Source organism: Arvicola amphibius, chromosome 9, assembly GCF_903992535.2.
Source record: "Arvicola amphibius chromosome 9, mArvAmp1.2, whole genome shotgun sequence".
Taxonomy (NCBI): Eukaryota; Metazoa; Chordata; class Mammalia; order Rodentia; family Cricetidae; genus Arvicola; species Arvicola amphibius.
In genome coordinates, this window is record NC_052055.2 from 5,637,652 (window position 1) to 5,653,869 (window position 16,218).

At 44.8% G+C, this 16,218-nt stretch overlaps 1 protein-coding gene across 6 annotated transcripts in view; it reads right to left on the reverse strand.

Moving 5' to 3' along the window:
• Dpys (dihydropyrimidinase) overlaps positions 1-8,498 on the reverse strand; it is a 75,246-nt gene extending 66,748 nt beyond the window's left edge. For all 6 annotated transcript variants that reach the window (XM_038344038.2, XM_038344037.2, XM_038344033.2 and 3 more), the window contains exon 1: positions 8,133-8,498. In XM_038344038.2, coding sequence (XP_038199966.1) covers positions 8,133-8,396 — 264 coding nt within the window. In that variant the 5' untranslated portion in view covers positions 8,397-8,498. The remainder of the gene's footprint in view (positions 1-8,132) is intronic.
• Between the last annotated feature and the right edge of the window lie 7,720 nt (positions 8,499-16,218).

The window sequence follows — 16,218 nt, forward strand, 5'->3', positions numbered from 1 at the left end:
TCCTAGCACCTGAAGGCGAGACCTTACTGCTGAAGATGCCACACACTTTAGATACAGGACTTGGAGGAATCAAGACGAAACTGACCTGGAAGCCCCCTCCTTATAGACTTTCTCTTATAGTATCAGTAGGTTCTATGAAAGCTGCCAAGAGAGAAGAGCAATTGGTAGTTCCACTCAGGTGTAAACAAATGAACCTCCACAATGAGAATGACTGGGTGGCAAGATGGTGCCACAGTAGTACTTTAATCTCGGGGTAACCAGCTGCTGGTCAATTGGACTGGAGACCTGTTCAACAGGAAGGAATTCATGCTTAGTACTGTAAACCAAGCCAACTGTCCACTCATGGCTGGAGAAATCATAGTCCCAAAAGAAGAAGCTATTGCTGCCGTTTTCCTAAACCAATATAATTTTGAAATATATCTAAAGAAATTATCATGATTAGTTGGCAGTTAGGTATCCAGAATATGCCACTGTAGCTTAAAATTATTTTGATTTTGAGTCAAAGATGTGAAGTCAGGTATTTTCTGTGTGCTCACCTCTGCCATCAAGTAGAGCCATGCTAAAGAATCCAATTATAAATACCCTCCCACTCTAAGAGTTTTGTGTCCAGGGATGGGTGACTCATCACCGTGGTCTAGAAGCCTAAACAGACGTCATGGCAAAACTGCCCTTTCCTCATCTGTTTCTTTATGGTCCATTTCTCTTTCCTAAAATGTAGTTGTCTTCCCATACATGTATCCCACCTCCCCAACCACCCTTAAGAGGAAGTCATTTGTATTCTTTTTTTTAAAAAAAAATTTTTATGGTTTATTTAACTTTTATTTTATGTGCATTGGTGTGAAGGTGTCAGATCCCCTAGAACTGGATTTTCAGACAGTTGTGAGCTGCCATGTGGGTGCTGGGAATTGAACCCGGGTCCTTGAGAAGAGCAGTCAGTGCTCTTAACCGCTGAGCCATCTCTCCAGCCCTGTATTCTTTTCTATGCCCGTTTTTCTGCTCCTTCTCCTCAGATGGTGCACAAGCCCCGAGTTCTAAGCAATTGCTGGAAAGACATGCATGAATTTTCTTAAAAAAAAAAAAAATCGGTCTTCTCTGACAAAACTACCTTTTGCCATTCTAATTCTCATGTTCCCAACTACAACCCAGGATGGTGAAAGAGGGCTTCCTGACAGAACCATGGAGACCTTGGTTTGCTGAGCACGAGAACAGGTCAGTCAGGCAAGCTACAAAGAAGGCCCGGAAGTGAAATATACCGAGTGTTCAAGTCTGAACCACAGAGGCCAGTTCTGGTTAGACGGCTCCTCACACGCAGCCTCCCCCAAGTCGGACAAAGATCTGCTTAACATCAATGTTCCAAGATTACTTCTGAGATCTTATTTCTCCTCCTTTGGAGTAGTCCAAAAACTTACTTTATGATCATTAAATAGGCAATCTTTAAAAAGCACAAAATTACAAGTGCTCAGAACTGGAACAACCAAACATTAACACAGTACACACATTCAAAGCTTAGCCTGTCTAGTAATTAAAGAAACAAAGTAATTTTAAAATTAGGAAGTTTGGTTTTTTTCCCCATTAAGCGGGCATAGCTTTCTGTTTAAAGCCAATCTATGCCGATGGCCAGGATGCGAAGTGAGGACTATAAAGGAGCACAAACTGTGGATATTTTGGGAGTATCAAGCTCCTTTAAGATGTGTCTAACATTTACTTATCCAGGCAAGATATTCTGGGAATGACTTCCCAGGCAACTAGCAAGCATCCGAACACCGCCTGGCCCGTCTGGCTAGTTGTTACATACTAGCAAACAACAATAATGGCAACAATGAAACCCTTAGACACCACCATGGAGACCAAGAGAGTGTAGCCATCAATGGGGGGTGAAACAGAAAGAAAAGCTTGGAAGGTGGATTTATTTGGTTTGCAATGCCCCAACTTTGGGGGTGTTTCTGGGATTTCCAAGTTGTGCAGTCTGAAGATTGGTAGAAATACACCTTGATACCCAAGAATTACAGAAAAAATCGAAACAGTCTGAACAAGAATGAGGGGCCACAAGGTTGTATACCCCTGTGACATTTAATGACATAGAGAAGCATTTAATGAACACCGCTAACTCTGTAAAGTCCATGGAATAAACACGTGTTTGTGTAACTCCCTGCAGAGAGAAGTCTCAGTGAATAGGCAGAAAAAGCTTAAGACTGTAGGTCACTTAAATTCTATTTTTCTTTATTCTATTGCATATTTTTATTTTTAAGTGCAGTTTACTATACAAACAGACACTGGGCATCTATAAAATCTCCAGCAACTTGCTAAGAGCTAGATGACAAGTATATATTGGTTTTAAAGAGACTTTTAACAGTTTTGATTAACTGAATTATTTACCCAGAGAATGCTGACAAACCCAAGGCAGGAAGTGATGTGCTGGAGGTCACTGGGTCAGCCACCCAGCTCTTTAGCAAAGTCTAATTCTGGCAAGCAATAGAAAAGGGGATTTCAAGGTTTCTTCTACAAGGTGAGAAAGCGCTATAAATACAGCTGTAAAAATGCTTAATCATACCCTTGGACGTGATCATCCTCGTGGCTTTTCACTGAGACTCTCCAAAGCAAAGCAGAACTGTCGGTCCTTTAAAAAAGGAGAGGAAGGGCTGGAGAGATGGCTCAGAGGTTAAGAGCACTGACTGCTCTTCCAGAGGTCCTGAGTTCAATTCCCAGCAAACACATGGTGGCTCACAACCATCTGTAATGAGATCTGGTGCCCTCTTCTGGCATGCAAGCATACATGAAAGGAATGTTATAGACTAAACAAACAAACAAACAAATAAATAAATAAATCTTTAAAAAAGGAGAGGAGGAATAGAGAAAGAAAGCGACGGAAGAAAACAGACAAGAAGAGAAAGAAAAAAGCACGCTGGGATGTTTTCTCAGTTTAGGAGGACAGGTCCACTGCCAGCTGCTTAGTCTCTTTGCTTTTGAATGCATGTCCATCCACCCTGGTCCTTTGTCTCATCATAAATACATAGATTTGAACACTTGCAGAATGTAGTTAAGAGCCAAAATGTAATTCCTTCAGGTTTATTGAATTCACAATATCTGCCGAATTTGAAAATCACATTGTTCTCTGTAGCTACTGGATTCTCGGAAGATCACTCTACATCTGGGGTCGAGCCACAACAAGATGAAGAGGACTCCCTCACAGCAGAATGCCCATTCCATTCATTACCCCAGGCAGAAAGCTTTTACCTGTAACTAAGTAAATCCATTACAGGTTTTTAACCAATGCTTGACATGAATTAGAGTTACAAAACACATAACCTTTACTTAGCCCTAGATTTCACTCTTTAAATTGGGGCCCATCACAATCATGTGACCAATAAAAAAAAAGGACACCACAAACAGTACCCTTCTACTTGTCAGATGTTGTAATTGATCATCCTTGGAACTGCAGAAAAGCAAGTAGCTCTGCTCTAACCGTTTGGGTCCATCTCCTGAAAGCATACTGGATCATATTCGCTTTTTGGCTTTTTGTGCACAAAGCATGTCTTTCTATGCCCTCAAAGGTGGTGTGGCTATAAATGCATATTTGGATGCCCTAGGAATCTAATACCTGTGGTTTGCGTATTCATTCTGATAGCTGTAATTGCCTCCAGCACTGGCGAGGTGAAGAGCTGGGCCACCGTAAGGATGATTTTTTTTTTTTTTTGGAACTTAAGTCTATCTCATGTTTATAAAAAGGTAATGTGAGGATGATTGTCTTCTACAAGAGTGATACAAGCTTTCGATGCCTAATTATGCCCATTGAAACTTTATTTTAGAATAATACAAATATAATACCATTGTGTGTATATATACATATATATGTATATCTATCTATCTATCTATCATCTATCTATCTATCTATCTATCTATCTATCTATCTATCTATCTATCTATCATCATATCTATCTATCTATCTATCTATCTATCTATCTATCTATCATCTATCTATCTATCATCTATCTATCTATCATCACATCTATCTATCTATCTATCTATCTATCTATCTATCTATCTATCTATCTAATAGAAAACACCATCCTGAGCGAGGTAACCCAGGCCCAAAAAGATGAACATGGGATGTACTCACTCATAATTGGTTTCTAGCCATAAATAAAGGACATCGAGCCTATAATTCATAAAAAATCCTAGAGAAGTTATATAAGAAGGTGAACCCAAAGAAAAACATATAGTTATCCTCCTGGATATTGGAAGTAGACAAGATTGCCGGACAAAAATGGGAACATGGGGGTGGGGTGGGATGGGGGGATGGGGGGATGGGGAGAGAAAAGTGTGAAGTGGAGGATGGGAAGAGCTTGGGGGAATAGGATGGTTGGGATATAGGAAAGGTGGATATGGGAACAAGGAATTATATATCTTAGTTAAGGGAGCCATTCTAGGGTTGGCAGAGATTTGACTCCCAGGTGTCCAGGAAGACGCCCCCAGCTAGTTCCTTGGGCAGCTGAGGAGAGGGTGCCAGAAATGTCCAGATCCTATTGTCATACTTATGAATATCTTGCGTATCACCATAGAACCTTCACCTGGCATTGGATGGAGAAAATGACAGAGCCCCACATAGGAGCACCAGACTGAGCTCTCAAGGTCCTGAGGAGGAGCAAAAGGAGGGAGATCATGAGCAAGGAAGCCAGGACCTCGAGGAGTGCTTTTACCCATTGAGATGGTGGGACAGATCTAACGGGAGACCACCAAGTCCAGTCGGAATGGGACTGATGGAATAGGGGACCAAACCGGACTCTCTGAATGTGGCTGACGGTGGAAACTGACTGACTGAGAAACCAAGGACAATGGCAATGAACATGAACTCTACAGCATGGACGGGCTCACTGTGAGCCTTGTCAGTTTGGTTGCTCACCTTCCTGGACTTAGGGGGAGCTGGGAGGACCTTGGACTTAACATAGTGAAGGGAACCCTGATGGCTCTTTGTCTTTGGAGAGGGGTGGAGTGGGGGTATGGGTGGAAGGGAGGGGAGGGAAGGGGGAGGAGGAGGGGAGGAGATGGAAATCTTGAATAAAAAAATGAGGAAAAAAAGAATAAAAAAATTACAACATGATAAGAGCAGGAATTTATACATTGCACCGTAAGGATGATTGCAGCTCACCTTCACACCTAAGCTGCATGGGCTCGCTCCTCCATCATTAGCCACTCTGATAGATCAGAATGTTGGCTGTTTCCCCAAAAGCACAGAGCCTTAGAGGGCAGAGCTCTAGGGACAGAGTCAAGCTGTGCTGGCTTTTGAAAAGCCGTTAACTCCGACATTTCTGAGGGGTGCCACCTTGGCAGCTAACTTGTTTCAATTCTTTCTTCAGTTGATAAAAAATGTAGGTAATAGCACCTATGACTATAAAGGATAATGCATAATTTAGCCCATTTGGTATACAGTGTGATCTGCGTGGTGTTAAAATGATGTTTCTCTAGGCACTGAAATATGTAATACATTCATTGCCTACAAAAGGTCTCTTGGTCCCTAATTTCACACACCAAGGGCTCATCAACACCACCTTGAGCTGTTGTGAAGTCTAGGAGGGAAGACAAAAGGACCTCATGGCGTCTCTTCCCAGAGCTCAGGCCCCGTGCCCAAGTGCTTGTGTGGGTCTGACCCTGCCTCATCTGGTTCCTTCATGAAGCCCCGTCTCTTCCTGGGCCTTTCCAAACTCTCATCCTGGGATCCATCAACCATTTTTAAGGTCAACATTGGCAATTCAGACCCTTTGGGAGTACTCTTTGGTATTTAGCAGACATTGTGTGTTTACAAAACCTTCGACCTTACTCTCTCTGCTCACATCAATTCCTGCTTAACATACTCAGCTCATTAAGAAATAGGTTTTGTTTAACATGTGACAGTCTTTAAATGGAGCAATGCCTAAAGAGTCAGCTGGTGGCTAGGTCCCTTCCCATGCTGGCAGCAGTCTATCCCATGCTGCAAGGAGACACCTTCTCAGGGAGGAAGTTTAAGTCTCTATGCTATGAGATTCTAGAATGTCCACGGAACGGGTAGAAGACAAAGAACCAGCTGCCTGGATCTTAGGACACACTCAGCCGATCCCTAAGAAAGGGAAGATGTGTCCCTTGTCCTCAGCATTCCTAACTGTGTAGCTGCTTCGTCTGGATCCCTGATCAGAAATAAAGGAAGGAAAGTCACTGCTTGGCCTTCAAGGGGGATGCTCAAGTGAGTCTGGCAAGCTGTAGACAGGACAGCTGCTCCCCGCTCCACGAATAGGGACTCTCAAAGTCCGACCTAAGATTAGTGATCTGCTGCCAGTGATGAGTCTGAGATAACAGAAAAGGCTAACGCTGTAACAACAGTAGCTGGTCACACGGCTTCATGTGCAGGTTTGCACGCCCCCAGTCACACACACATACACATATGCCAAAATGGTGTCAAGCATCCACAGCATACAAAATTAAGAAGCATAAGGGAATAGACCAAAACATGGGTGGGTGTTGAGAAGGTGTTTGGAGATGCTTTTCTTCTTTCTATTTATTTGTTATTTTTCTACTTATCTATAACCACAAATTATTCCTATAGCTGGCAGATTCATCCCAAATATAAAAAAAATGAGTTCATGACATTTTATAAAAAGGGAAATAGAGATAGTCATAATATAGAACTCTTATTTTGAAAGGAGATAACAGCTCATCCTGCAAAAAAGATATTTCTTATTATGTTGCTATCATTGGTAATAAGTAACTAAGAAGACGAGTTCCAAATATTGCATTAGGCAGACCGTCCCTGACCCTTCTCTCTGGGTCAAATATGCCTGCTTTTCTCCTTTCTGTGACCTGTTCTGGGCAGTCACGGAGGACTGGGGATGTTGGTAGGGGCGGGTTGAGGAGGGTAAAGGTTCACAGACCAGGCTAGTAACTGAAATAAACAACTTGTGGGCTTCTCTGAGAGCCTGTCGTTCTCTACCAGGTCTCTGTGGCTGGATACACTAAGACACAGGAATTCAACGAAGAACCTTGGCCTTGAGGAAATCGGTGTGATCTTCACTTTGGAATAAGCCAGTTCTCTCAAGGCATCTTAGAGGCAAGACTTGAAAAACGGTGCAGGCTTGACCTCTTCAGCCTAGGTGCTTAGGAATGCCTTTGTCATCTCCTGTAAAGCTGCCTTGCTAACCCCATGCCGGCTTCAGAAGCTCGGAGGAAACCTTTAGGAACCATTTCATTGGTTTGAGCGTCTGGATCTTCCCCTAGAGACCCCAAGCCTTCCTCTCCCGGGGATCCAGATTTAGCACTGAGGGCAGGTACTCAAACAGCGAGCACATTAGCTGTTGCCTGGAGCAAGCAGGTGGGAGAAGGGGGTGGAGAGGTCACCCTGGCGTGAGTGAAGGCTGGGGCGCTCTACCAGAATGCTTGTCTTCAAATCCTGGTTAGGGTAGAACTGGGTCCAGAGTAGAGGCTATAGGCTTCCAACGCACCCCGCCTCTCCAGTCACAAAGGTAACATCTAGGTCAGCGGTTCTCAACCTGGGGGTTACGATCCCTTTGGGGGTCCAACGACCCTTTCATAGAGGTCATATATCAGATATCATGCATATCAGATATTGACATTATGATTCATAACAGTAGCAAAATTACAGTTACGAAGTAGCAACAAAAATAATTTTATGGTTGGGGTCAGCACAACATGAGGAACTGTATTAGAGGGTCGCAGGATCAGGAAGGTTGAGAACCACTGTGCTAGGTGAATGGAGTTTTCACTTGTTCGCGGCTGGAGTGGAGAACTGGGAGAAGAAGTTGGTAGAGCCTATCAGAAAAGCAAGCACATAGGAGAAGCTTTGGAAACCTCCATGGACTATCATGAGAAAGAGGAATTTCAGACACCAGGAGATGGCGCCTAGAGAAAAGAGGGAAGAGGAAGAAATAGCTTCTGGAGTGCCGGTCACCCAACAGGAGTAGAGGAGCCATATGCTGGGCTTGGCACCAGAGACTACAGCATGCAGCATCTTCACCCCAGATGGGCGTCCTTTCGGCGACCCTGGCTAGCTCAGGTGTCTCGCCTCCACTCCAGTCCCTAGCGCTGCGCAGGAGCGAGAGAGGTGGGGTCGCCACAGACCCCAGATTATAGGCCTGCGAGTTGGGTACCTTGGTGCCCCGGTAGAAGTCGTCAACTGACTGGGTGCCCATGAACGGGAACTGCATGTGCGTGTGCGTGTCGATGCCTCCGGGCAGGACCAATTTGCCCGCTGCGTCTAGGATGCGCAGCCCCCGGGGCGCGTCCCCGGGAGGCAGCAGGTCCCGTCCCAGCGCCCGCACCACACCGTCCTCCACCAGCACGTCGGCCACCTGTGAGCAGTCGTCATTGACCACTCGACCCCCGCGGATGAGAAGTCGTCCCTGCGGTGCCATGGCTAGGGGTGCTGGGGATCTAGCTGCCTGAAGGAGACCTTTGAGGTCTCCGCGAACCGTGCCCAAACTCCCGCTGGGCTGAAGGCCCGCAGATCTCCAGTAGCGGCTGAGCTGCAAGGGTTTAAGTGCTAGACACAGGTGTCGCTCCACCCCAGGGGAGGGCTGGCCTGCCACAGGCCTGCACAAGGTCATGAGCTTAACCCCAGGCATGCTGTTGCACCCAGTCTGGATGCCCACTGAGTTTAAGAGTCAATAGAGGGGAGAGGTGTTGGAATTTGAAGAGTGCAGGGGCTTGCCTTCCTAGGAAAGGTACTTTAGTGAAAGACAGAAATCACCTGGGTTCCTTGGTGTGAGCACTGTCCGCATCTAAAGGCCTAAGGAGCCCGCGTAGTTTACCAGCAGCAATAACTCTTAGAACAGACACACCTGACCTGGCTCTCCGTTCACAAATCAAGAGCAAATCACTGCAGGATCAGTGACTGGGAGGCTGTGCTGGTGTTTGGGATTCTGGTCTCCAGATGGATGGATAAGCAAAGGAGAAGCTGGGGCTGAGCTGGAGGCGGGCTCCAAGGAGGGAGGGAGCAAAGGGCTGCCAGAAGGAAGGCCTGAGAGAGCTGACCAAGGCAGGAAGGGGGTGATCTACCTGGGAGACGGATCCCAGGTGCGCCTGTGTTAAATTTCCTGGAGCATCAGCGTATCCACTACTCAAAATGATTTAAAACCATTTGGCTGTCAAGCCAGGGGGCAAAAACCCAGCACAACCTCAGAAAGCTTATGTAATTATTGTCAAGAGACCTTTGTGTGCTGATGAAAGAGGTAATTATATACACAAAGAAACTCCTCCCAGCTGTGCAAGTCAATACCCCCCCTCCCCTGGAGAGAGTGAGACTGTAGGTCCCTGCCACGGTTGGGTGACAGTCATTCTACTCCCGAAAACTGTCCAGATGAAGGATTTCAAAGTCTCTTTATCCTGGACACTTTATATCACGACACAACACAAAACGAACTTCCCACATTTAATTACTGCAAGGTTTTATCAGAGGTGGGGCTTGTGGAGTAGCTCAGAGCCGGGAGGAAATGGCTCCTTGAGATTCTCAGACGACAGCAGAGGAGAGAGTGAGTTTAGGGACAGACTTTGGCTGCTGGTCTGGAGGTACCAGTCCCACTCAGCAGGGGGTGGAGGCGTAGCCTGAGCAAACCGGTTCAGACCCAGAGTGAGCTGGCCTCCATATGCTGCTGCCTCTGTTTCTGTGGACATCCCAGGTCCCTGGCTCTGTGGTGGGAGAAAACCTTCTGGCCCGATAATGAGCTTCTACCTGGATGGGTGGTGGAAGTGAGATTGGGGATCCAGGCAGAACTCAGGGCTGGAAGGGAAATGAATGAGGAATTGGAATTGGGAGTGGAACTCTGGCTTTGATATGGACTGCTGTGGAACGTGGGCAAGCATGCCAGGGCCTCATTCTCCCTACGTGAAGAGCCAGAGTTCGGCCGACAAAAGTTGATAAGCCCACCCTTCTTTATCCTTTCACATTCTGAGAGTCTTAAATGGTGGGTGATGGGTATTTCTAGAATTCAACTCTCCCTCAGGCTGCAGCAGTGTAGCTGATGGCTTGGTAGGGTTTGTTTTCTATACTAAAGACCATTTCATCTCTGGTTTTTCCTCCCAGATTGAGAGGCCCTGCTTGGGAGGGAGCTGGGCGTAAATGCCACAGTGATGCCAGGCACCCGTTGAACAAGTGTCACGGCTTGAATATCTGGGTCTTGGGTTTTGACTGTGAAGGGTCTTTCATGGGCTCCCATGCTGGAGAATTTGGTCTCCAGCTCATGGAGGATTTAGAGGCTGGAGCATCTTTAGCGGATGCAGCCTCAGTATAGAGAGAATGATACTAGGGCTGTGTCTAGAGGTCTGGTAGTGGCCCCACTTCCTGCTTCTCTCTGCTTCATGCCTACAGCTGCAATGTGACACATGGTGTCTGTGTTCCTGCTGCCATGCTTTCTCCATGATGCACTCTGTCCCGCGACTGAGACAGAATAAACCTCTCCTGAGGTTGCTACTTGTCAGGCACTTGATGCAATGAGAAAAAGTCACTTTCTAGTTCACGTTGACATAATCCATAAAATAATATTAAGAGATGCGGTGGCCTTACTCTATCCCTTTCACTGTGTGAGGACACATCTGTCCCCTGTGGGGCTGGAGCAACAAGATGTCACCTTAGGAACTGCCCTCATCAGAATAGCCAGGACCTCGACTGTGCATTTCCCAACCTCTCGCACCGCGAGAAATGAAATTTGTCATTTATGAATGACCCAGTCTCATGCATTTTGTTCCAGCGGGTGAACTAGGAAACCAGGACTGCTTTGAAAGTCCTTGCACTGAAGCTGGGTCATTTTCATCACTGCTTAAGGATAAAGGCAAGATAGACAAGAATGGTCACAGGGTCCTGCTGAGCTGTGCCTGGGCCAATATAAGCCCAGGAGGTACACACTCCCAAAGCACCCCTCCCCTTGAGGAGGAGTGCCAGCAGCTGGGAAGGTTCAGTGAGCACACTTTGTCAGGTTGGATCTGGCACCTGCATAATTTTAAGTGCTCCTCTTGACCACGAGTTGAGACAAGCACTGTGTTATCCTTTAACGCATGACCCTTTTGAGGTCAAATGCTTTGTTTTAGGCCACAAAGCAGTGGCTATCGGAGTCAAGGCTTTCATCCGAGAGCCGTCTATTCTCCCATCCTGTGACCCCCACACTCGGCAGGATCTATGTTTAGTTTTGAAAGTCACCATCTGTAACTTGGGCTAGGGATGGGGCTCAGTTAGTAGGTCACACGGCTACTGTGCACTGCTTAGAAACTTTGTGGTTGCACATGCCTGTAACCCTGGCACACACACCTGAAGGTGCAGGATCAGAGGTTAACCTCAGCTACACAGCATGTTTGAAGGTCATCTGGGCTTCACGGTAAGTACTATTAAAAGAAAAAGGCAAAAACAACCCCTTAGTGCCAAGGTCTTAAAGTCAAAGGCAGAATGCGCTGGGGTTTTCTGCAACTTAGAGGGGACCCTGAGAGTCTCTAGGTGGAGTCAGGGGAGCAGGCGCCACTTCACACTACTCCCAAGGCTATACCGTATTTATAAAGACAATAACATTGGTAATGCTGGTGACCTGGGTGTGAATCAGAGAAGTGTCACAAGCCCTGGACAGACGAGACTTGACCCCCATACCTACAGACAAAGTAAAGGTAGTGGGGCTGTGTATCTCTCTCTCTCTCTCTCTCTCTCTCTCTCTCTCTCTCTCTCTCTCTCTCTCCATTAGACACACAAGTCACATTAAAAATATATCTGCTTGAGTAAAATTACTCCTGTGAACTATTGCAAGCAAGCATAGTGACTGTGTTGTTGTGGGGGAAATAATAGCTAATTGCCTAAGCATTAAGTTACCAACTATTCAAGGCCACTGATCTGTGAAGCCCTGGCAGGCAGAAGCCATGTCCTATTATCTTCTGAGATGCAAAGGTCTATTGCAGTGTTGTGTAAGACGAACTTTATACCTTGGTGCATGAGGACTCTACGGAGAGGCGTTTAGTCTGCATCAATGGTGTGATCAAAGGTGTCTTTTAAACTTCTTGGAGTTCAAAACTCAGCGTTAGCATTTTTTACATTTCAATTCTCACTTTTGACTTCAAAGATAAGTTTGAAAAGTTAATGAACCAAATAACTCGCAAAGTAACTGCAATGCTTATGTGCACCACTAGATGGCTCTGTCCTCTTGTATGCTTTTTGGAAGGTTAGGCAAATGAGATACTACTGACCCAGACCACAGCCACAGACAGCTTCTTGAAACCACCTGTGCGTTTGGGTTGCTCTTGCTATCAAAAAAGTCACTCATTGGAAATGAGTATCTACATTATTGATACATAATTGTTGATTTTTTTTCCTCAAGTATGACAAATACATCTTTAGTCATCTTTGCGGACATCTGTAAGTTTGGTTTCATATAATAAAATTGTGACATTCTGGATTTATGCAATGCTTTCTTTTTCTCTGAGCAAATTTTTATATTATGATAAAGAAAAATGTATTGAGAGTGATTATTGACCTAGAAGAGATTATCAATGGGTCCTTCACATAATGAGCCCCTGTCTTGCATTTCCAACATTATGTCCTATGGATGGTTTTCACAATCTTATTTAGGACTTAGCTTTCACATCGGCTACAGTGCTTATATCAAATATAGTTGACTAATATTTGAACATTTGTAGAAAAGTCAGCCCGTTGACACCACATGCAATGAAGGGAAGAAGTACAGAGATAGATTCCTGCAATCTGTACTCTCTTTGAAATTCTTGTGTCCTCTCTCCACTGTTCCCCATTCTTTAACTTCTATTGGTTCCTATCAGCCTTTACATTTTTCTCTGGGAACATATCATGGCATATAAAACTTGGGAAAATCTACATGCATGGCCCTTTTTTTTTTTTAGAAAAATGTGTTTTTATTGTCATAATCTAAAACCTTGAGTATTCTTTGTGAGAGAGCAAAGACATATTGATCACAAAGGAAGTGCAAGTGCACACCTTCTCAAGGCACCGATTCTTCCTTTATAGTAATTATTAAAATGCAGGCAGCCTTTGTGGAAGACAGAGGAGTCTTAGATTTATAACCACATATACAGGAGTTCCAGAAAAATCAAAAGGCAATGGGCTGTAACTCTCCTTCCAACTGGGAGCTACGATCCCGTGCTTTTCACGAGATTCACATGTGTCTTGGACACTCCATCCGCAGCGACAGAAGCAGACTTGGGGAGGCTATGGACAGTGAGCCTTTCTCTTCTCACCCAGGCCAGTCCTGTCCTGGAAGAGGCCTTTTGCTCTTCTGTGTGGCTATGCAAGCCTGTGCACACATTATCCATCTCTAGGGAAGACAGACCAAGAGGAGAGGGCAAGCAGGCTGTACTACATGTCAACCATTTTGACAGAAAATTCTGGGATCATAGGTGCCAAAAATTTGGTCTTCAATTGAGTGAGATGGTAGCCTGGCTCCCTACCCCCATGTGTTCCTTGTCCCTTAGGGAAGCCTATAGTAGATTATCAAAGGAAGATTGATCCAAGGCAGGGTTCATGGTGTCAGACAAGGGTAGGACCAGTTACAACAATACCTGGCTTAGAATAGGCCCTCCATCTGTGAACTGTTCTGTGAAATGGAGAACTTGAGGCATGGGTTTAAGGCTTTTCATGTGTTCTTTCTTTTCTAAGTTGCAGAAAACCCCAGTGCATTCTACCTTTGACTTTAAGACCTTGACACTAAGGGGTTGCTTTTGCCTTTTTCTTTTAATAGTACCTATCGTGACGCCCAGATGACCAAACATGCTGTGTAGCTGAGGTTAACCTCTGACCCTGCACCTTCAGGTGTGCGTGCCAGGGTTACAGGCATGTGCAACCACAAAGTTGCAACTACAGAACTGGGGACTGCTTCCTCCGGGGCCTCCAGCAGTGTTTTGCTAGCTCATTCTGGCTCTCCTTCAGGAGGTATGGGCTGCCTGTCTTCTACCGACTGTAGACCCCACCTCTTAATTCTCCTTCCTGGGCCCTAAGCAAACACTTAGCAATTTTGTGTCTTCATAAATCTGCTCCTTCCCAATGTTTCATATCAATGGGACCCCACACATTTGTGGGGCTTTTTGGTCATGGTTATTCATTTATGGAGCTGATGATGTTTTACATTTTCCACTTTTTTCTGTGGTCTGAACATTTGTGGGCACATTTTTGCACGGACCTGTTTCCGGTTGTTTCTAGGAATAGTATTTCTGGCTCATGTGATGGCTATGTTCGTTTTTGAGGCACTTCCAGACTGTATTTATGCAGCAGAGGCATGACTTTACATCCCCTCCAGGAGGGTGTGAAGTGTCCAATTCCACATCCTTGCTAATACCTACTGCTTCTCCTTCAGCAGAGACATCCTATTGATTGTGAAGTGTTTGTTTTCTAATCTTCTTAATACAACAGAAACTTTCATTATGCGCCTATTCAGATCTAAACACGAAACCAATCTATGGGTCTGTAAGTGAAAATATAGCTCAGGAGGAACTAATTTGGGTTCTACAGTTATTGTCTATCTGATCCCGATGACAAAGTCACTTGCTGATGCCCATGCTGATGTGTGGGTGGATAAGGCTGATAGATCTAATAAATCATATAGATGGGCTTAAACAAAAAACCCACGCCATCATCTCGATAGATGCAGAAAATGCCTTTGGCAAGAACCCAGCGTGTTCTCTGTGGTGAAGTGTCCTGCTAGGTTGTAAGGAGAAGGAAAAGATTATAATTCAGACAATTCAGTTCTGGGCTTTAAGCTACTATATTGCTGCCTCTAATACATTCTAAAACATCATGTAGAGACAGAAGTTATTTTAAATGTAGTTGGAAAAAAATAACTGTGCATCATTCATATTTACAAAATGCCAAAAAATGTTTCTCTCAAGTTGCATAAATGATGTTTGGTTTGTGCGCATGGTGGGGACTCAAATCCGGGACCTCAAACATGCTAGGCAAATCGTAGGACACTCAGTGTCTTAGTTAGGGTCTCTACGGCTGTGAAGAGACACCAAGGCAGCTCTTGACAACATCTAGCTGGTGCTGGTTTGGTCGCTGTCATGGCAGCAATTGTGGTGACACGTAGGCAAACACGGCGCCAGAGAAGAGGCTGACACAGTTCTTGATCTGCAGGTAGCAGAAGTGAAGACTGTCCCATCAGGCCTAGCTTGAGCATATAAGACCTCAAAGCCCACCTCCACAATGGCACACTTCCTTCAACAAGGCCTCACCTCCTAATAGTGCCATTCCCTATGGGTCAAGTATTCAAACAGGTGAGTCTAAGGGGGCCATTCTTATTCAAATCACCACACTTAGCTACATTCCTAACCAATGCTGGTGTTTTTTTTTTTTTTTAATTTAAGTAATAAACAAATACAGGATACAATCAATATACTTGGCAGATGAGAGTGGAGCAGATTTGATAGTCTTTTAACAAATAAGTTTCTTTTGAGGACAATAAAACATATATATACTTATATTTACATATATATATATACTTATATATACTTATATATTTATACTTAAAGACTATAATACTTAAAGACTAGAATAGCATTTCAATGTTCTGATGTATCAGTATGTGAGGAAGATGGATGTCACGAACCCTGTGCTGTTTTATTACTGATTGTGGAGTTGACTTCTTTCCCTGTTGGATTGCTGGGCTGGCCTTAGTGATTTAAAAAAGTGAATGTTGCAGAATATTTTAGGTCTGTAACTCGGTCCTAAGAAGTCTGCAGCTTCTGTAGAGTTTATTCTAGATTCCAGTTCTATGCTGGAAGGAAGCACACGAAGACTCTAGGACAGACTTCCCTGCAGGACCCCAGGCTCCCTGAGCTCCCAGCCTTCAGCCAGCAAGGAATTCCCCAGCCACATGTTTCTGATTTGCAAGATTGTAGTCATTTTAAATAGACCGTTTGGGACAGTCAGCCACATAGATGGACCGGGGCCTTTAAAAATGCCTGTTCCTCACAATAATCTCATGAGGTGGTGCTGATTGTTTGAGGGTGAGCCCCAGGCTCTGTGAGCCTTCGTCATGATGAGCTGGGACCAGTGTTTCTCTCAACTGATAAATTTAACTTCATGTGTGATTCATCTTTCAGTACTTGAGTAAGACATGAGTGTGGTTAGATTTCAGCCCTGCCATCATTGCTACAATAAATAGTGTTTCATGTGTCATAGGACTGTGAAGGACTCGGGCAACAACAGGCACTTAAAATGGGTGAATTTGCTTTGGAAAAAAA